This window comes from Pleurodeles waltl, chromosome 7 (genome assembly GCF_031143425.1).
Source record: "Pleurodeles waltl isolate 20211129_DDA chromosome 7, aPleWal1.hap1.20221129, whole genome shotgun sequence".
Taxonomy (NCBI): Eukaryota; Metazoa; Chordata; class Amphibia; order Caudata; family Salamandridae; genus Pleurodeles; species Pleurodeles waltl.
In genome coordinates, this window is record NC_090446.1 from 60658488 (window position 1) to 60681328 (window position 22841).

The 22841-nt window shown below is 41.3% G+C and overlaps 1 protein-coding gene across 1 annotated transcript; it reads left to right on the forward strand.

The window, feature by feature from the left end:
* The first annotated feature begins 3743 nt into the window (after positions 1-3743).
* On the forward strand, positions 3744-22104 carry LOC138246801 (C-type lectin domain family 10 member A-like). The gene is made up of 5 exons (XM_069201563.1): positions 3744-3830; positions 4745-4834; positions 13123-13305; positions 15961-16115; positions 21991-22104. The coding sequence occupies exons 1-5, from the start codon at positions 3767-3769 to the stop codon at positions 22102-22104; spliced, it is 606 nt and encodes a 201-aa protein (XP_069057664.1). The 5' UTR covers positions 3744-3766.
* Positions 22105-22841: the final 737 nt, after the last annotated feature.

Sequence of the window (22841 nt, forward strand, 5' to 3'; positions counted from 1 at the left end):
CCAGCACCTGGAGTCTCTGGAGAGACTCCTACTCGGCCTGGTGGTGCCCATCGAGTGCCTGGGACCCTGAAAGGAGAAGCTGGCAGCCTAAAGACAAGGAAATCCACATACAGAGCGCCGTGCGGGGAAAAATCTACACGACTACGATCTGCGGCTGAAGAAACGATGCGCTGCCGACTCCGCAGCTGAGAAACGATGCTCGCAGGAAACGTGACCGAAGAATAGATGCACGGAGCAGAAGAAACGTCGCACAGCATCACTGACGGAGGTTGGGAGATCATAACCCGCGCTGCGGGGTTTTCGGATCATTGTGCGGCTGGATTTCCGACTGCTGGGCGTGGAAAAACAACACAAGGCCTGCCCGGACCCGAGAATGCTGACCGGATCAACGCATCACTCTCCTGTGGAGAGAAGAAACGACACGCCCGACCCGGGGAAAGGAGAAACGACGCACAGTCCCGCTTGTGAGTGGAATCAATGCATCGCAAGCCCTTTTTGACGCGCACTCGCCCGTGTGGGGTTATTTTTGACGCACCCAAGGTACTTTTTCACACTGACAGCGTTAGTGTGTGTTTGAAACTACTTAAATAATCTTTTTTGTTTTTAATTGATAACTTGACTTGTGTATTGTGGATTTTTGACGTTTTGGTCTTGTTTTGTTTAGATGCATATTTCCTAGTTTTCTAAACTGGTGTTGTGTCATTTTGTAGTGTTTTCATTAAGTTACTGTGTGTGTTGGTACAAATACTTTACACCTAGCACTCTGAAATTAAGCCTACTGCTCGTACCAAGCTACTCAAGGGGTAAGCAGGGGTTAGCTGAGGGTGATTCTCTTTTACCCTGACTAGAGTGAGGGCCCTTGATTGAACAGGGGGTAACCTGACTGTCAACCAAAGCCCCCTTTTCTAACAACCAGAATTAGTTCACGCTCCATGTCATTGGCGGCCTCCTCTGTGTCCCTGTGGTCAGTGTTTCCATTTACTGTTCCTTTCCGGCAGGCTTTGAGTGGAGGTTGGCCCGCCCCAGAAATCGTGGCGGTGTGCTGATCCATAATATGGTGGGCAGTAAGGTCCTTTCCGCCTCCCAGTTGATGGCATCCCGCATCGTCTGCGGTCAGCCTGCACAGGCGGTACAGGTGGTGTACTGGGTGTGTACTGGCCTGTTCATCGCGACAGATGTATTACGGTGGTCTATGCCACCAGCCTGTTGGTGGTCGGATCGCCAAGGCCGGCGTAGCAGTTCTGTCTCCACCAGTCTCATAATGAGGGCCACAGTCTCTGGCGGGGCAGCCAGAGGAATAAAATAATATGTTCTCTCCAAGTGGATAGAATGTGAGTGTCTGTGATAGTGCTGAGGGTAACTTTGCAGTTCTTTGTCATATGGCATCAGATAGGACACATTGTGACAGAATTTATTGCATATTATATCTGGGATTGGAGGAATTGTAAAATGGATGAGGATACTCTGTAATAGGATATTAAACACACTGTCCTGCTTTCTACGTTACATGTCAGTCATTTGCAATGTAAGCCAATGCAGGGTGAGCAAATTCGCTCAGAATCAAAAATGTTTATTCACTTGCTGACACCCTATTTAGAACATAAAATGCATGGAAGGAGTAAATGCAGTTATTCCTGGGCCCTGCTGGCACTGCTGTACCCCATCCTATGGTCTGTCTGGAATATGCCCTATCGTATCAGCAACATTTGGGAGGAGGGCGGATAGAAGAGGGATGAGTTGGTGGCTGCAGATTCATGCACTCTCTAAGAGTGCCATGCCTGTAAGTAAAACAAAAGTATATGTAGACGTCTGCTGGCCAGTGGAAGGACAATGGCCACAGGAAGCAGTACTTAGTCCATGCTTTAGCACTCCAAAGCTCCGAAGAAAGCCGGAAGCCAGGAGGAGCCAGGGACAAATAGGAAGTAAGGAAACAAGAGTGACGTGGGATCCAACCAATGGAAGCAAAGGTAAGACATAGGCAGGTTCTAAGCCCATTTTAGGACCTTTTTTGTTACTTACAAGAGATTATGCAAACATAGCACAAGGACTGTGCATGTAAAATTTAAGCAGAAATTTTGCAAATGCAAACCTGATGATTTTTCAAGGATTTGTGACCACAGAATACCTTTGTAAAGCTGGCCTTATAGCAGTAGCATACAAGAGGGGTCCCAAGGCTTGGCGTTGTGGACAGAAAGAGAGAGGAGAGTTGCTGAAGAGTGGTAGGAGCACCAGTAGACAATAAACAGACAGGAAGAGAACAGATTCAATGATGTGGCAGTTATGCCAGGCGAGGTGAGTGATATGAAGAGAGTTGGGTGGTCAACAGTGTCAAGCACTGCTGAGAGATAAAACTAGGATGAGAATAGAGGACAGGCTGCTAAGATGAATTGAGGAGGTGTATTTAGACACACTAGAAGTGGATGGCTCCCCATTGTGGAGGGGGCTGAAGTTAGCAATGGAGGTGGTCATGTAGGTTACAGACCTGCACCCTTCTTAACTGTTTTTACCACAGAAGAGGAGGTGGGGGTCTTCAAGAGGGTAAGCCTTTGTGCCAAGCAAAGACTGCACAGGGGTTTCCATGATACCTTGTGTTCCACCATGTGATATCCGCTCTTCACTGTGAGATTTGGTAAAGGGAGCCAATATTGTACGACTAAAAGTGGCAGTAGGGTCTGCCTTTCGCATGCGCGAGTGGGATCCGGCAGTCAACCTTCACAAGGGTGCACAAAGTTTTGTGTTTTGAGATAATGGCTTACAAACATCACAATACCTTCCTGTTATCTTCAGTTATTCAGTTTAATCTGTTTTTAAAAATAGTTGCTGCAGATGCTGTTTTTAACACCCAACCAGCTATCTTCTTTCCCTTTCATCTCCCTCTCTTCCCCGGCCGGCACACACCAACACCCCCCTCCAACCCACCAACAGCCTGCCACTAGCATGCAGAGCTAAACTGTGGGTGATGCAGGTGATTTAGGGGGATGGAGTTTAGATTACATTTCTTTCTGCCCAGGACATTCTCTGAGGAAAGCCAGGCTGTGGGTGGCAATGTGTGAGTTGGTAGATCTAATATTATGACCAAAAGATTGAGTAGAAGCATCTTGGATATATTGATAGTTGCAAAATGGGGTGGTTGATAGCGGAAGAGCTGGGGTTAGCTCAAAGTTTCTTTATTAGGGGCAGAATCACTCCAGCTTTGTAGAGGGATTTAAACCTTCATGCAAGAGGTAAATTACATCAGAAAGGTGCACTGGAGAGAATAGTAGACTGTGGAGGTGGTGAAGGTAGAAGTTCAGAGAAATGGTGGCAACTGTGTGAAACTACCTCCTTCCAGGAATACTTAGAAGGAGCAACAACCATAACACTATTCATGGTGGCAGGAGCAGACAGACTCTTGGAACTAACAAGAGTGTGCTGCTGACGAGGACATAGAAATGCACATACGTGTAACCTGTTGGTTCACATGCATTTTTAAATGTATGCTTCGTCTCAATCAGGTTTGAATGGCAACTCAAATCATTAATCAATAAACATTTATGATTTAAGGCTCTGCTTTATTCTGATTAGCCTCTTGGGGAGTATTTGTTGTTTCTTGTTTTCTCTCTTGCACCTGATCTATCTAGGTCAGTAAGCTAACCGCGAAGAGGGGGAAGGGACTTCCTGTCCATGGTCTGATGACAACCCTCCATACATAGCCCCTTCTTCTTCAGTCCAAGCTTCCCCTGCAGGATGCTTGAGCTCTGCAAGGGCTGCTGGTAGTTCAGCTTGCATGAACGGCACTTATGTAGTGGAGATGGAGGGAAGGTGCAGAGGCTCAAGGAACATGCAGGAAGGTAAGATGTTGTGCCGTGCCATCAGGGTGAAGGATGTGAAATAAGATAGGAAGAAAGGATAAGAGAGTGAAACAAAGGAATGCATACATGTACACTCACACACACACAAACATGCATGCGTGTGCACACACATATATACATAGCTATAAATATAAATAATGGGATGATGGGTGGGCCTTCTTATTTTTGCCAGTAGTTTGAAAGCTCGTATTTCACAGAAAAAAGGCCCTCACTGTGAATAATGACAAGAAGCAAACAAGGAAGTTTAAAAGCAATGCAGGGAGGAGCATACAGAGGAAGCAGGGAGACAAACAAGGCAAGAACAGGCGAGTGTGTAAGTGAATGATGAACACATGTTAGTTTACTTCGCCTTGTAATCTGCAGTCTGATGTAACTGAAACCTGTGTAGCATGAGCTGAAACCTTTATTGTGTCAAACTCCTATCTACTGCAGGAATGGCCGTAGGGGCAGGGCGGGGGGGGGAGGGGTTGTCATTGTGGCAGGAGAATAAAGAAAAAAACACTTACCAGCAACTGCATACACCGCATCGGTGCTCCTCTGCTTACCTTAGTGCTTCTCTGCTCCCCCCCTGCACAATCCAGAAGGCCTGCCAAAGTGACATGCGCACTTAGAGTGCACTCCTCCTCCCATGCCGTCCCGCCCTACAGTCCGCTGGAAGATAAAATGATAATAAAATTATTTTATTATCATTTTCTTTTTCTGTCTTTCAGCAGTGGGGTGATGCTCCTCTGCCATAGCAGAGGAGCCACCCCTAGTTGTCGTTGCACTACAAGGAATTTGCAGCACCTGTGTATGCCTTGTGGGTCATTGCTGGAATCCTGCAAGTCGGTATGGTGCTTGTATGATGCTTTCTAATCACTAACACTTGCATGCTTTTCTCTGCCTCCTTTTAGGTCCACTGTGGTTCTGTTGTCTCTATGGTTTGCCGCTGGTCCTCGTGTCCTTCCTGAAGCTGGCAGAGATCATTGCACTGGTTTCTTTTGGTAAGTGGCACAAGAAGGGTTCACCGTTGCTAACATGAGTTGGGGGAATGGGTGACCCACTGTAGAGCCTCCTCTTCAGAGATGCCAGTCATGGCCACCCATGGAAGCAAAAGATATTATCTTTGTTTTCCATCAGAGATCTCACACCAAGGAAAGAACCAAAGGCCTGGGAGAGACAGGCCATTCTTCAGAGACAGACATTGCCAGAAGCGACTGAGAAGCTTTGCAGACAATGAACATTGCGAGGGTGTTGGTGCACCCTGCAGGCTACAGCATTGTGGACAGCTCGATTACGAGCTGGAGACAATGCTGTAGCCTGCTTCCCACTAGGCCAGTGGGTGGAAACTCAGGTTTCCATCCTTCGACTTAGAAGGAGACTTTTCAGTGGAGAGCAAGCCTCATAGATGCCCACCTTGTAGGGAGATTAATGGATGGAGTTTTTCGTCCACCAAACTCAAAATCAGGCCCTCTATTTCCAAATTCCAACATAACTTAGTCAAATCCCAACAGATCTGCTCCCCTACTCCTTTACAGAAACAAACTCCAGAATCACTCCGAGCTTGTTCACTAAAGATTTCACAAATGGATCCTAATAACAGAAATATTACAAATATGGTGAATGAACTTCAAATGTAGCTATTATGGCCAAGAGGACTGAGACTGTCTTGTCATGAGTGGAAGATGTCCATTGCTACTCCACAAGCATAGGGATGTTTCTGTTATTTTCACATTGCAACTTGTTGGGATTGGACTAGGCTGTGTAGGAATATGTCTTGCTTTGGTGAAAGTGCTCCATTGGTGACCGTTGCTCCTATGAGGCTGAGTCTTGTGGGGCTTCTTTTTACGGGCCTCACACTTTTTTCAAGAACAAAGGTACTTCAACCTACCTCAAACAATTTACCTTCCTTACAATGGTGACAAGTTGACTTTGAACTCCAAGGAAATTAAATCCCATGTTGCAGCCATTCGTAACTCCATGGTATTGTATGTTCAACATTGGTTATATAAACAATTCTTGGCATGAGCAACAGCTCACAATTAGGTATTAAGGATGCATGCATCTACTAGGTTTTAGCCACATCTGGTCCTCCTGCACTGGACTGCCAAGAATGGAATGAGGGATTTGAAACATATTTGGAGATACAGGAAAGTATAATTCTTGCTCCTAAAAGCAAAGATGAAATAAAAAAGCATTGTTGAGGTCCTGAGCATGGGAAGTTTCTCAAAGTTTTACTTAGAGTAGAAGTAATAGTAGCTGATGAGGAAGGTGCCCCTACTACTTGTGAGCAACATGCCACAGTAATGAATATGTTAGACAAGCGATGTCCAAAAAAGAATGTTGTGTTAGAAAGACATACATTTTTCAAAATGGAAAAAAGATGGGTGGCCCTGTTAAAGATTATGTGGCCACTTATAGATCTTTAGCAGAAACTTATAATTACACAGCATTTAATAAACACATAATAAGAAACTGATAGTAAAACGTCCAAGAACGTCCCTTACGTTTGGAACAACTTATCCTTGAAGAAGATGTAGAAATAGCACAAGGAACTAAGAATGTACCCGTATATCTGAAAGAAATGCCTATAGGTACAAAACATACCAAGAAATTATAGTAAGTGTTAGCATGAATACGTCAAGACAAATCAAAGGGCTGTGCATGCTCTCTTTTGTGTGGTTAACATATTTTCAAAAAGCTATCTTGGTATTTGGTAGTATAGGTGTGAATGTAAATGACAAGCTATTGGAGAATATGTTGCACATATTAAAGGGGAGGGGTCGATGCTAGGGAATGAGAAGTTTAAGACACAGGTGGAAACAGTGGATTACTTGGGTCATTGAGTGTCTTGAAAGGGTTGAGCAACCTTACAACACATCTCCTTACCATGCACCCTTTACCATGCATGCCTTTACCATGAATATACATTTACCATACATGCCTTTACCATGCAGGTAAGTATAGTTAAATAAATTAAACTCATACAGATTATAAATATAAATAATATGAATGCCATAATATTTATATTTATAAATGTTATTCATAATATTTATAGTTACAATCAGTGGAATTCCAATCGCTTAATCTATTTCAAAACAGCAGGAATGTATGTACTTGATATGCATTAGAGAATGACTACAAATATGTTATTATGTGAGTGGCTAACATTACAAAAGCAAATATGTAGCAGTACCAAATGAGCTGTGGGGAGGCAGTCATCTGTGAAAAATGCAAATAAAGTGGCACATAAAAAATATATATGTAAACTTTTTTACGAAATATGCCATTCCCTTAGAACACCCAAAATAGTGAGGGGAAATTTAAAAATTAATTTTGTGGGTCAGAATGATACACATGTAATGTCTAAATTAAAGATGAAAGAAACATACACTCTATTTTAGCCATCCAGGGGGCCAAGTAAGTATATCACATATATATTTTCACAGAAAATGTAAACACAAAAATAATTCTAAAGGAAAAATCCTTCAATTAATAAGGTGATAGTGGGCAAATCCCCATAATCCGATGCATCTTTGAAAACAGTGGATAAATAACATTTAAAAAGGTGCTTGAAATATCCAAACATTGATAAAATGACAATGAATTCATATTCAATATTACATTGCAATGACTCATATATAACAACTCATGCATACATGGTAATTGAGATCTCGACCTCAATATTATAGAGATGGAACACCAGATAATAAGGTCATATCAAATAGATATGTCACATCAAGAAAGAGAAATGTTCTGCACAACCATATGTAGTGTAGACCAATCATAAGAGATACATAAGGAATAATAGAAGTGAAAAGAAAGAAAAACGTGAAAAAAGATATATATAAAATAATTCAACTTAGTGGGGTGATGCCAGACATGAGGATGACCAAGAATGGGAACACTCATCATCCTAATATTCAGTTTCTTTTTCTCATTTTTTCAACAACAGACTGAGCAGTTTCCAAAATACATTCAACTCCAAAGTGTATGGCCGATTCCCCATTACTATTTAAACCATATGGAAACTTTGTATTGAGTTGAATGATGTATTTTGACTCCAAGAGTCACTGCTCCTTCTCTCAGTAACCCCCGGTGATATTTCTATGAATCCGATCAATGCCAACATTGTTCAGTAAGGTGTTGTCTCCTTCATGTTTCAGATGAAGTGCCTAGTCACAGGGTAGCTGGGGTAATTATTTTTTATAGCAGGTAAATGTTCCAAAATGCATTTTTTGACAATTTAGTACTACCTACATTGTGTAGGTAGTACAGGTAAAGGCTCATTCCAAGAGGTATACTTTAAAATCAGATGTACATGTGATCAGTTTAGATATCTTATTAATTCTGCCTGCAGATAATTTTTAGCAGACCCTGTTTGTGCTATATTTGCATGCTTTGCATGACCCACATGTGCAAAATCATGTGGGGGGCTTTAACCAAGTAGTAGTGGTTTTGACTGGATTGAAATAACCATGGACAATAATGTCACCAATAGACTTTGGTTTTCTATAAGTTATAGCTGGATATTGCCTTATTTATTTTCCTGTGGTGGGGTCTGTATTGTCATGGGTGGTGTTAGGATTATAGTTGAATGACGCTCATAAACTGCTAATCGAGGAAGAGTCTATGAAAAAACCCAATCTTTCAATGGTATCCCCCACCTAATTAACCTGTGAGCTTTCTGTAGCATATTTCAAGATATGAATTGCAGGAGTATCAGCAATATCCTTCAAAGCAAAATCAGAGTTAATGTCCTAATATTCTGCTCAGTCTGTGATTTTTAAAATTTACATCAGCATACATTTGAAAAAGTTTTTGTAGTTTCAACTTTCTGATAAAGATAAATAAGTCAATTCTGGTGGTCCTATAATCAAAGTCCACTGTGGGGAAGAAAGATGGAGCTAGTTGCAGGACTGATTCCTCCTAAGGAGTGAGCGGTGTCTAAGATAGATTTACCACAGATTTATTGTCACTGTTGTTAGGATCTGACAGTGTTATTTGCTTGTTCCTTCCACCCCTTCTGGTTGGCCTCTTCTTCCAGCACAACTTCTGTCCCTTTCTCTTCTCCTCTGTTTGAGTATTGGGGGGATATCCTGCTTGTGTTTCAAAAGTTTAAATTCTTGATAAAAAGTTAGTGGCCAAACCCCTAAAGCGAGAGCACGTGTTGCATTATCCAAATCACTGATGACATCTGAACTTGTGCTGGTTGAGAGTAAATCTTGTTGTTGCTGCTGTTGTGTTATTCTTAAATCCTGTTGTAATCCATGAAAGCATTCGGCAAAAGTAAGGATCCTAGCCTCAGCGTATTCCTTTTTATCTCTCAGGAATTTGAGCTGGTTTTTGGCCTTAATTTCCTCCTCTTATTTGTTCAGTTTCTCATCTAGAGATTTGAAAAATCCAGGTCAATTTTGGCATATTTTATTAGCATTTCCAACATGCCTTTTCTGGTCTTGGCCATGAGGGAAACACATTATTTAAAAAGTTATGGATTGGGTTTTTGACATGTTGGCACAATTGATATCCTGATATCCTGAGGCCCCTCTGTACACAGCATACCTGAACATGGTTGGTAAGCGATGTGATGTGATCTCCTAACATTTTTTTCAATTTCCAAGAATTGTATATTGAACCAATAACATCTAAATTAGCCTGTCACTTGCCAAGAGGTGGTTTCTGACATAATTGTAGTTCTTTGTTTCTTCAAAAAAATATTGCAATCAATGAATTATAAAATATAAACCACAATAAAGGAAACAGATGAGAAAATAAAAAAAGGAAACACAAAAACACATGGTAGAGAAGCATAACATTATATGTTGTAAGCAAAAAACTATATTTCTGGTGTGTGAGCCAAAACCCAATAATTAAGTGAACCCCAATAATCAGATCACCCCAAAAGTACCTCTGGCGGTCCTTCCCCACTTTTCACACTCTTACGATAAAAGCATCAATCATCTCAATATGGCCCAACAATTCAGCAGAATCAATAACAACTGCGGCCAGTTAATAACTCCTGATCAGAGGAAAGGTTAAATGACCTTATTACAGAATTTAAAAAATACATGATACAAAATAGACCCAATAATGCGATGAAGACATAAACACGGAATAAAATCAGAAATATGTTGAGTCTCAAAATAATCAGCAAAGTTATTAAAGATAATCTCTATAAAACTGGGTAGAGATCAATCTGACAACATCCCAGTAGAAAAGGGAAAATCTCAGAACAAATAGACAGAGTCTTGGGAGGAACAGGAAGGTCTCTCTGGCTGACTCCCAAAATCAAGGTTTTTTGTACAAATTTTTGCAAAACTAATGAGAAGAAATTGCAAACATAGAGTTGTATGAGGACATAATGAGAAAATCAGAGGTTACAACATCAGAAATAGGTTTCTTTAGCACTATGTCACTCCACTGAAATATCTAGCAGCTTCTATGTATCTAACATCTGGAGATGCATAATGCATAATGTTACAGCTCAACAATAGACTATACAGATTCGTTCTAGCAAGCTCACACCAGGAAGCTTCAGCAGAAGAGACCTAGTCAATTATTGCAACTGTTGGTACCCCAAGAAACAGGCTTCAGTCATAATAAACACTCTCACAGGCAAATAACCAATTACATTACAATGTCCTGTCCTCTGCACAATCTACAGAAACAATGGGGAGAGAATGTCACACATTAATCAGAATGGGCAATGAGCAGGTGCAGGTTAGGCAGTTCATCAGAAATAGCATCCATGTTAACTATGTTAACTGAAATGATATCTCAATGTAAAATGTGGCACAACTAAAATACATATTTAACATATCTAAGCACAATTCTGAACTTTTGTGGAAACACGTTTAAAGTGCAAAACTATTAATTCATTGGTTATGACTGTAGTTCATCATAAACATCATTGGTACTCAAAATAATTAGTTGCCCATTATTGCATATTTAAAAAATTGTTTAACATTGACATATAATCTAGAATTCTAGATCAGGATAAAGGATACTGAATTATTGCACTTAAGCCACACTACATTTTATAATTTCAGTGTGAAAAATGTGTTTATTTGTTATTAATTGCTAAAATCAGCAATAGAAGTACAGGGTTTGTCTATTATCATTGCTGCCTCAATTCTTTAATTTCCATTCGGGAATAAAACAAAATCTATTGTACAATAAATGTTGGATGAATGTAGGCTTGTCGACAAAATGACAGATAACCAAACTGCGCTGAGCAATAACTCAGGAGAAGCAGTATTCACATATCGGGTGCACCACATAAATCCATTATAGGTTCACAGTACTTGTCCCGATAGCAAAGAGGATATTCTACAAGAGACAAACGCCAAATTAAGAAACGGAAAATAAAAAGGAATGCATTGTAAATGTAAGCTAACTCCAACAAATTAAAAACATTAGCTGGTGAGTCTGCAATAGCATTTCAAGCAAATGGTGTGACAGCAGTAGGCATGGATTATAACAGCATTTGACCAGCCTTTCCAGGGAAATAGTTACCTATTATTTAGTAACTTCCATTCATAAACTACCACCCATGTGTCAATGGAAGGGAGTGTACTAGAAAGAATTCTATTTTGAAAACTATTTTGTCACATAACCAACAACTGGTGCAGCAAACAGAAATGCTAAACTCCAGATAATATTGGTGCGCCCTCAAATCAAACTTGTTAATAGGAACCCAAGCACGGCCTATGTAGATTTAATGTTAACCATAAAAGTAAAACCTGATGTGTAACATCAGGAAGTACAATTACAAGAATAAATCTATGAAAGCAAACTGAAGCCATAAAAGATAAATCCTTTTAATCAGAGCAGTAGCCCAAAATACGTAAGACAACATTCAAGCAGGATTCGAGCCCTATGCTCAACAATATTGACTTAATGTACCCGACACCATGATGTAGCTGCTAAAATTTAACTGAAAGATTCCAGCGTTTAATGGTATATGAGTGGTTATAAGTTGTAAGTAGATAATATGAACTAACTGTAAATGTAGACTCAAAATATGGCTATAAGAGAGGTTCAAACCAATCACTGCATTATCATTATTACAAATGCTCTATTGTACCACCGAAGTTACTAAAAGACTCGAAGAACAGGCTTCTAGTTGAGCTAAGGTACAAAACACAATCCCAAACTCCTGAAAATAATATTCCACTAATATTTCGGGCCTGATTAGGTGTTTGGCTGACGGTAAGACCTGTCTGTTGAATTTCCGTCGGGGAGGTTACCGCCACAGTGGCGACCTTCCCGCCAGACCCATTACGACTTTCCTGCTGGGCTCACAGGTGGAAAGCAAGGTTTCCGCCCATCAGCCCAGCGGCAAAGTGGCAGCAACATTGCTGCTGACTCGTAATCGAGCTGGCGGCAATGCTGCATGGGGCACCAGGACCCTCGTAATGCGACTGTCTGCACAGCACCTGCACTGCTCATGCCAAGCGTATGCGCAGTGCAGGGGCCCCCGTGGCTCCCTGCACCTGCTCTCCACCAGCCATGAAAAGGCTAGCGGAGACCCAGGTCATAATCAGCACGGCGGTGCTGCATGATGTGCGGCCCTGGCTGATTCCAACCTCCTCCGCCGTCAGCAATCCCGGCGGTGACAGCGGTACCCTGGCGGTCTGACCACCAGTGTCTTAATGTTGCGGTCGACCCCCCACAGCAGCGACGGTCCTGACTGCCACCACGAGGCTGGCGGTCTCAAGAACGCCAGTCTCTTGATGAAGCCCTCAGTCTTTGAGTCTTTTCAAATACCAGATAATAAAGTGGCAACTTACAACAGAGCAAAGTAGAAACCTGTGCCACAAATATCACTGAATATACATATATAAATGCTGCAGTTATTCAACACAATTATATACTGCTTAATCAAAGAAGCTCATCTAATTGTTACTAAAAAAAGTTGAAATTCCTCATCTTTGTTCATGCCTAACCCCACAAAGCTCAGCTTGTGTGTCCAGAACGACTCTTATTTACACTATTTATATTCTCTACCTCCTCTTGTGTTTCTTCCATCTTCATTTTACTTGTCTAATAGTTGGTGCTAGATATATTTACAAGCACACTCATGTTATAATGTGTAGAGACATTTTTTTTACAACTCATAAACTAATTTACCCACAGTCATTGGCTGCATCAGAAAACTCTCGCTGCTTGCAATTGGTGAAACTACAATATATGCATTTGCTATAGTCATTGGGAGTTGTGTTTCCAGGAAACTGCACTACATGGTATTGTTCTGTGGCCTCATTCTGGGCACTTGATTCCTCACCTGTAGTGAAGCCTGCTTGTGAAAGCAACCACACCCGAGCAGATATAAAGGAACTCTTGGGCAGCACCACCTATCAGAGCCAGGGAAGAGACCATACCAGTGTTGAGGAAGGAACATCAACTCCGAAGCAGTGCACCAAACTCCTGAGTGCTTTGGAAGAATTCCAGGAAGACTTGTGTGACAGAGCAGGTGAGAGTCATAAATATGTCCCATATTCTGTTTTAGTGTACTTGAGTGCAAGGGATGCACGTAGAATGTGTAAACAAACCATACCTTAATTTTCTTTGCAGTTCAGTTTTGACATCTCCAGTCACCTGCAATAGGAAAAGTACTATAATATCTCATTAGAGTTAAGTTGTGATGTCACAGTGGAGGTTGCAGAGCAGAATCACAATGTATTTAAACAGTGCAAGGGAGAACTAGATGTGCAGTTCTTCTGTACTCTATTAGAGTTCATTACACAAAAGCAGAAACCTATGTGCATGTTACCACACATGCAGAACTGTAGTTGTTTTAAAGTGATTTGCAATAAACAGCACATAACAGGTTTTGGTAATAAAGTACTGTGTACATTTTGGTGCTTTTTGTATTCATTCTTCAGATTTTTCACTTTCTCTACAAAACAATCATATTATCTATTTCATTATGAAAGAGCATAAGACAAAGGTTTAGTTTTTTTGGATGGAGAACAATGGCGTGGCCATGTATTATTGTAGTGTACTGAATAAAATACTCTTTCATATGTCATAATAATAATGCAAGTCACCTAAATCAGTTCTTTTTTGCAACACACACAATATCAGCCAGCTTACTATTAGGTGTCAGTATTCGGGAACTAATTCTCTAAACCTAACAAGAGTCATTCCTGATGGGTACTTACGCATCACAGAAGCAGTCAGTTAATCCACACAGCTTACCTACAATTTATATTTACTCTCTAGACTGGTTACAATGATTTCTTTGGGGTCTCTGGTAATGTGAATCAAGTTGCTATTTGACTATATTTTAAGTGATGTGCTTATAATGTCCATTTCAATTTATAACAGTGTATTATTACTATCCATGTCAATGGTACTAATTGAATTAACCTAACATGCACCCATCTTGTAGTTTTCATGTGGATCACTGTAGCTGCCACTCAAACAATTCTGCTAATTTACAGCCACATGTATGAAGCCACATAGCAGTCACAAAGCCTGTGATTCGCTGAATCACAGGGCCTGCAAGAGCTAAATGGCTTTTTAGTATATACAAACCCATTTTGCTGCTCTGTAAGAGTTACGGAATCACAAAATGAGTTGAGAAGGGCACAACAAACTACTGTTTGGAAGAGGTGTGTTTATGGTGTCCCTTTAACAATGACTTGTTATAGCATGTATTCATGTTTTACAACTGCATCCCAATCGCAAAGCAGTGAATGGATGCCGAGAGTTGAGGTGATAACAGATTGGAATTAAATAGATTAAGAAACCTTACGGACTATTGGACTTTTACTCTGGAAGAATATTTTCAGGTATTCTTGACTGTGTCTTCATTGTAATTCACACACTGCACTGTAAAACCATGTTCCACCACATAGCTTTAAGTTTAGGAAATAATTTATTTTATTGTAATTTATTAGTAAGTTTTCATTAAATTTCTATTTGAGACAGACACAAAAAAAACACTACAGAAACAGATATTCAAAAACTAAATATAAAATGTAGCAGTCACAGGCACACTTGCTCTTCTTTGCAACATATTTGTAATAAGAGAATGCTTCTTTGTGAGTAAAAACTGTAATACCTTATTGGATCTCTCGACGCTGCCAAAAGCATAAGGGCGTTTACCAAACAGTGAATACAAAATTTCCTAAATAATGCAACTTTTAGGATAGAAATATTAGACGCTCAAGAGAAACATTTGGCAGCAATCACAGCCCTTATTAGCAGCTCCTCCAATACTGCGACAACCCCAAATGTAGTAAAACAGACTTGTTGAAGATAAACAATTCCATCAAAGTGCAAATGCAGTCACCAAACTTTGAAAATTCCAGTGATATTAAAAGCATTAGGGAAAAGTGTCTTTATTCACCTACAAAGTTACCAGAGTCTAATAATATTGTGGGTGACTGACAGTAGGGATGCAGTCCCAAAAGCATCCTTCTCGCTCTTCAGTCTGAAGTGTATGACAAGGTGGATATAAAAGGTCAACTTTAATTGGTACCTTCACGGCAAATTCAACCTATTCACATTGGTGCTGACTTCTTACTGAGTGTGAAATTCATATAAGAGATGTGGATCTTCTATTGATCTATTTTTTGCGGGTATATATATTGATTAGGTATTTGCAGGCACCCATTTCCTTCTGCGCTAAATTCATCCCTAGTTTTGCCAATTGTACAGCAGAATAACCCTGAATGAGTGAACAACAGGTAAGGGAAAGATCAGGTACAACTGGGGCTGGTTGGGATATTAAAATTGTTTCTAAGTGGTGTTACCAGCATTATTTACTTCTTCTAAAAATGCTAATCTAAAATATAGCAGTTTTATGAGACTGCCAGCATTTGTTAAATTGTGCATCATAGGCATGTTTCAAGCATGTGAATAAATGTGAAATATCTGTCATTCTTAAGTAACAGTTCTTAATTCATGTGAGAGCTGTTAATATAATGTGCAGGATGTTTTAGTTTTAGCTCAACATATTTCATCCATCTTTAGTTTCTATAGTTTCCATTTTGTTGCAGCTGTCTCAAAGTTAATTATTGTTATATTAACTTGCACCACGGTGAATGGCATTCCCTTACTAGAAACATAAAAGGAGTGCATATTCCCAACTTCATCTTTCCTCTTGTTTCGTCCACAGGGGATACCACCTGCAAGCTCTGCCCGCTGCACTGGGTGTCCGAGAGGGCAATGTGCTACTACTTCTCAGAGGAGAAGAAGAACTGGGCAGAAGGACAAGAGTATTGTCGGAGGAGGAAGGCTGTCATGGTGTCGCTGGATGACTCAGTCAAGAAGGTGAGCGATGGCACACTTTGAGAAATCTCTAAAACAGCAAACTTGCATTCTTTTTCAGGAATCCAAGTTACGATGAGGCTGCAAAGCTTCCATGATAGGAAGAGTAATGAGCAAATCTTGACCTACTTTTGTGAAGCAAAAGACAACGGGTTGACTTAGAACTTGGTGGACAGGTTACACCGTCACAGTGGTGATGGTACGCTGTCCACTGAGAACTTAATCCTGTAGGCTATAATGGGATAGGGTGAGTATATAAACAGGAAGTCGAAAAACTGACTCAGATTGAGAGCCTAACGGCGTCCTCGCAGCTTACGGGGAACACGGAAGACAACACAGGTAGGAGTAACCAATGGAAAATAATCACCTGACGGGGTGCGTATGTAACAAGTTGCCATTAACTCATTTTTAGGATGCGCTTCGTGTCACTCGCAGTTCGAGGCATTTAAAGAAGGGGGGATATAGTAAAGAAAAAAAAAAATCAACAGGTAATCAGAATGGAAAAGGGAGATTACAGAAAGCTATTTTTCAGTGAGTTTACTGAGTATCACTATTGGATATAATGGGATTTAGGTTTCAGCGGACGGGATGTCCATCACCGCTGGGACGGAGTAACCCGTCCTCTGAGTTCTAAATCAGGCCCAATGTCCAGCTCCCCACTGACTCGACTCATGAATCCCTTTAAAATGGTGAATAGAAATGTAACAATTTCTCTGATGAAGAATCCTGTGAATCTGGCTAAAAATCCTTTGAGGAATCGTCTCTGCACGTGTGATTAACACCTCACTCCACAGCAACTCCACACCAGTCCCTTCTGTGCCGGTTGCCTCTCCTTTGAGGCTCTGGTGTACCGCTGCTCAGCTCTTGCATCAATGTGCCCTCTCGAGGGAAAAGAGGAGATGAAGGTAAGGAAGATTGTAAACAATGAAAAAAAGAGAAGAGGAAGTAATGAAGGAAGACGGACAAGGGAGGTAAGGAAGAAAAGATAGGGAATAATGTGGTTGAAGCATGTGAGAAAAGGAGGGAAGAATGGGAGGAAGGAAGGAAGGAAGGAAGGAAAGAAAGAAAGAAAGAAAGAAAGAAAGAAAGAAAGAAAGAAAGAAAGAAAGAAAAAAAGAAAGAAAGAAAGAAAGAAAGAAAGAAAGAAAGAAAGAAAGAAAGAAAGAAAGAAACGCCATCTGGTAGAAGGAATGAAGGGGATGACAGGAGAGGAAGGAAGAAAAGGTTGGTGATACAAAAAAAGAAATTAAAGAAGTAGGGAAAGTCAAGGACATAGAAAGGTAACACGAGGAGAACAGGAGGAGGAGGAGGAGGGTGGAAGTGGCCGAGGCAGCGATCAGGTGCGGTGCATAAATTGCCTACTTTCTAAGCCTGGTCGGGCCCTGACTTCCAGTTCTGACCACATGGCAAAAAAAGTAAGCAGAGTATGTCTTTCCAAATTCCAAAGGCAGGAAATCAGATTTGATGGTGTAAATACCCCGCTTCTGATTCCTAGAATCAGCATCACGTAACAAGTCTGCTTGGAGGTGCAACTCACAAGTGTGATCCGTTCTCCAAGATGGCAGACTGCCACCAATGTGTTGTCAATGACAACCATAGTGAACACCCACAGACCTGTTGTTTTGTGGATATTCACAAATGTAGACTTTAACACATTTGAACCACACTTTCTCCAGCCGCTAGATGGTCCTTTGCAGACACTTCACTGAAGCACGTGTGATGGGCCCGGAGGAAGCATGGAAATTCATGACTTTCATAGACATCGATACACACTGCTCTTAAACTTTGTGCATCAACTACAATGTGCAGACCGGTGCATTTCCTACACAGTTCCATGAGTTTGGTAATTTACACATTATTTGTGAACTCCTTCTAGTTCAGAACTGCACAGTACCTGTACTAAAGGTTGTGTTAAAACAAGTGTACAAGGCGCAAAAGAAAAAGTAAATCACAAAACTTTTTGCATTTTATTAATCTCTCTGAAATTTAATTTACTGTGTGGAAGTGAAATGGAGAAAGTTGTAATCTTACACCTTTATGCCTGTTGAGGATACTTGGAGTGAGTTAAGATCTGCAGGCATTAACCCTTATGCTGCTAAGCCTTTCCCCTCTCCTGTGCTAAGCCCTTTTTTGGCTATTTGGGGGTAGTTAGGGCCCCAAAACGTTTTGTCTGCATAAGCTAACCATGCCAAATTTGTGTTGTTTGTTACCAACATCCTGTATAGGTACTCATGGTTCGTGGATTCCCCTGGAGGGGACTGAGAAATTAGCCAAAATACAGCTACATTTTGCTTTTTGGGGGAAAAATTGGGAAAATTACCGCAGAAGACAGCATCATTTTTCCCTGCAAATAGCATCAGTAAAGGGTTTGCTGTGCTAAAATCACCATCTTCCCAGCTTTCAGGAATAGGCAGACGAATCAGAAAACCAAACTTTTTAGTACAGTTTTGGCATTTTGCTGGGACATACCCCATTTTCCTATTTTTTATGCTTTCAACCTCCTTTAAGTTAGTGACAGAAATGGAGATGAAACCAATGGTGGATCTCGGACAGCTATACATTTCTGAAAATTAGACTAAATTCTGAATTCAGCAAGGGGTCATTTGTGTAGCTCCTTCAAGGTTTTCCTACAGAAAGTAACAGCTGAAATAAAAATTGAGTTGAAAAAAGCAGCCATTTCTGTCTACATTTTCATCTGTAACTTTTTCTATCTATGGCAGACTTTCAGAAGCAATATACCGTTATGTCCGCTGGACCATTCTGCTTGCGGGGTTATATAGGGCTTGTAGGTTTACTAGGAACTCAAGGTACCCAGAGCCAATAAATGAGCTGCACATTGCAACGGGTTTTCATTGTGTTCCGAGTATACACCATTTAGTTTGGCAAAATGTAAAGAGTGAAAAAAAGGTTCAGGGAAACTTACATATTTCCAAAATGGACACACGATGTGGAGTTTAGAAGCAGTGGTTATTTGCACATCTCTGAATTTGTGGATACCCATTCTAGCATGTGAATTAGAGGGCATTTCTCAAAATGACTTCTTTCTTACACACTGTCTTCCATTTGGAAGGTGTAAACACAGAGAATGACAATTGGTGATAACACTTCTATTCTGTGTTCCCCCAAGTCTCCTGATAAAAATGGTACCTCACTTGTGTGGGAAGCCTAGTGCCTGCAACATGAAACAGCCCAAAATACAACATGGACATATCACATTTTTCCACTGAAAACTGACCCTTTTTCTGCAATGTGCCTAGCTGTAGATTTTGGCCTCTAGCTCAGACAGCACCTAGGGAAACCTAGCAAACCTGTACAATTTTGAAAACTAGACACCTAGGGGAATCCAGGATGAGGTGGGGCTCTTACCACATTCTTCTAACCAAAATCCCTTGCAAACCTCAAACTTTCACTAAAAAAGACATTATCAACACATTTCTGTGATGGAAAGTTCTGGAATCTCTACAGAGCCACACACTTCCTTCCACCCAGCATTCTCCTATGTCTTCTCATAAAATGGTACCTCAGTTGTGTGGATAGGCCTAGTGCCCACGGCAGGAAACTGCCCAAAACACAACATAGATACATGAATTTCCACCAAAACTGACCCTTTTTGCAAAGTGGGTAGCTGTGGTCTTTGGGCCCCACCTCAGCTGGCGCCTAGGGAAACCTAGCAAACTTATACATTTTTGGAAAGTAGACACCTAGGGTAATCCAGAGTGGTGTGGCTTGTGTGGCCTGCGCCGGAGGGATTTCCAGTGCTATGTGCGCGGATGGCAGGGAGTCATCTGACACACATGAGCACTGTAGCATCAGACGGCTCCCAGCAGTCTGACGCACCGAACCGGTTAAACAGTTAATATTTGCCCAGGCTCTGTTTAATTCCTTAAAGTGCAAACTTTTCTCCCTGCACAGCCAAACTGACAGCTACTCTTCAGTACACTGTCTGAGATGGGTTCCTGGGTGTCCAGGCTCTAGATCGTCTTGAATCCTATTTCAAGAGCAGACCCTAAGTCTTTTTTTCCAGAAAACTCCTGAAAAGTGATCTCTAAGATGCTATTCCTGTGAAGACATGTGATCGCAAAAGAAGCGTTGGAGGAATGCCAGATGGGAGTGTGGCATCTTACTTTCATTTCTAATAGACCTATCCCTGTCCATCTCTATGCTGTGTTAATTCCAAACTGTTCCTTTCCGTACTATGTAGTGCAGAGAAGACGACACGTTGGCACTTCACAAAACTTCAAGATATATAAATAGTCCAAACACGTCCAGAACAGGTTGTGTACTGGTGCTCCTGTGTTACAACCTGGGAGTGCAAAATGGTGTCCATGAGAATAAAAACAAGCAAGGTTAGGAACAAGGTCACCTTGCTGCCTTCCATTATTTTGCTTATTACAGATTTACTCCCATGGGCATTGAGAAGGGGAATGCAATACATTTAATGGCACCAGAAACTACTTGTGGAGCATTAATGCCAGGAACATTGCTGTTGGACAGCTTGGCAGCCATTTTGAAACTAATGCCGGTAACCAGTGTGATGTCATGGGTTGTAAACGATATGAGCGATACGGCTGAATCATGCTGTGTGAACGAAGAGGTGACCTGCAAGATTTGTGGTTTGGAGTGAAACAAGCTGAATCAAGTTAGGCTAGAAAACATATAGGGTATGATTGCGACCTTGGCGGATGGGATAATCAGTCACGAACGTGACAGATATCCCGCCCGCTGTTTTACAAGTTCCATAGGATATAACAGAACTTGTAATACGGCGGATAGGATATCCATCACGTTTGTGACAGAGTGTCCCATCCGCCAAGGTCGTAATCAGGCCCATAATTTCCACTTTGGAACGTGGCGACTGCAAAACCTTGCAACAACACAGTTTTCACATCTGTCACTGGATCAGTTTGACACATCCATCAATCAATCAGTCAAACAGGATTTGTAAAGCGTCATTAATCACTCTCGAGGGTATCCAGCCGCTTCCAGGTCTCAACAGCTCACTTGAATAGCCAGGACTTGAAGGCTGTGCAAAATTTGTGTTGAGATATGATGGCCCGGAGATGCGTGGGGAGGCTGGTACAGGTTTTTACTGCAGTTGGTGGAAATTCAGATTGTGAATAATATAGGCGGGTCCTTAGTGGTATGGAACTTTGTGTGCATGGGTCAGCAGCTTGGATACACACCTCTTCTGCATGGGGAGCCAGTGGAGTTGCCTGAGGTGTAGCGTGATGTGGGGTCATTGAAGAACGTCAAGGATGAGTCTTGCTGTGGCGCTCTGTATGGTCTGATGTCTTTGTAGGAGTTGCATGTTGATTCCTACGTATATGGTGTTGCCATAGTCTAGTCAACTGGTGATGAGTGCCTGTGTCATGGTGTGTCTTCTAGGCAGAGGTAGCCACTTGAAGATCTTATGTAGGATGCACATGAAAGTTGCTTTGCTGAGGTTGGAGCACCCTTAGATCATCCGGAGTCTCAAAGAGTAGATTTATAAGAGGGAGTTGCAGTTGAAAGTATCTCTTCCAGTGACTTAAACCTGCTGTCCATTGGTTTCTCAAAGTGTGGCACATTTTCCTTAAATGCATTTATTGCTGGCTAAAAGCCCACAAATGCTATCTGCTTTGGGACCTCAGTCCACATTAACTGAAGTTTGTGCGGGCGCTCACGGGATTTAACACTATTTAGTTGTACGCACAAGGTCCTTTAAAATAAGTAAATTGTGCCACACGAGCGGCCATTGGATAAGTTCCTGCCACCATACAATACCAGTAAAGGAGAAAATTCAGCTAGTAGATATAATCCATCTTTAGCACTACCCCAAGAAAACTGAAGAAATTTTACTTACTCCGAAGTCTAAATCATCCCTCTTGTTCCTTCTCAGGACTTCATCACAAACATGCTGTCCACCAAGAAGGGCTACTTCTGGCTTGGACTTCAGAAGCAAGCAGGAACATGGACCTGGCTAACCGGAGTACCCCTGCACAAAGAATTGTAGGTCACCTTCGACTTTCTATCACCAGCATTGCACTGAACATGTAGAAAACTGTGAGAGCTCAACTCTAATAGAAACTTACACGCATAGTTTCTGCTTACTTGTGGCAATGGAATTTATACAAGTGCAAATCTTGACTTGGTATTAATCCTGAAATTGCATCCATAAAGCGATTTACATGTGGCTAATAATTAACCAGTATGGCGTAGTCCTACATATGTATAAATCCTGGGGCGGTGAGGGGATTTTCTAGGGTTGGGATGCCACACAGGAAAAGTTTGGAATTACCCACACATTTGTGAGTTTGTAGTTATTCACAAAAGTCACAAAAGCGTTCCCAGCCCACCCGCATACTAAAAATAGATGTTTATACTTGTCAAAGGCGAGTGAACCCGCTTTCCAGAGTGAAAATGGGTTGGGATCTATAGTTGGGGGTATAGATGATAAGATTTCTCCCAGACAGAAAAAAATCACATAACGACCAGAGTGGAACTGCAGAACTGCAAAGGCATTTTTGCACAGGCAATTGTAACCTGTGGGTAATTGCACATGTGGAAGGCCCTTCTCATAGACACTTTTAGGATTTCAATGCTTTCCAGGAGTATCCATGAAAAACTACTACTGTTTTGAAATCCTATCAGTATATCCTGTGTGGTAGTACGTCTGTAAGTGCAGATTTCCTATTTCTATAGTGAATAATGAACTAAGTGTGACTGAATTCCAAACATGGAACTATGGCT

What these genes read in the sequence shown, in the direction of transcription:
- LOC138246801 (XM_069201563.1), top strand. Translation starts at nt 3,767, where the DNA reads ATGAACGGCACTTATGTAGTGGAGATGGAGGGAAGGTGCAGAGGCTCA. An exon ending in AGACTTGTGTGACAGAGCAG is followed by an intron (nt 13,306 to 15,960) that starts GTGAGAGTCATA and finishes TTTCGTCCACAG; the next exon opens with GGGATACCACCTGCAAGCTC. An exon ending in TGGATGACTCAGTCAAGAAG is followed by an intron (nt 16,116 to 21,990) that starts GTGAGCGATGGC and finishes GTTCCTTCTCAG; the next exon opens with GACTTCATCACAAACATGCT.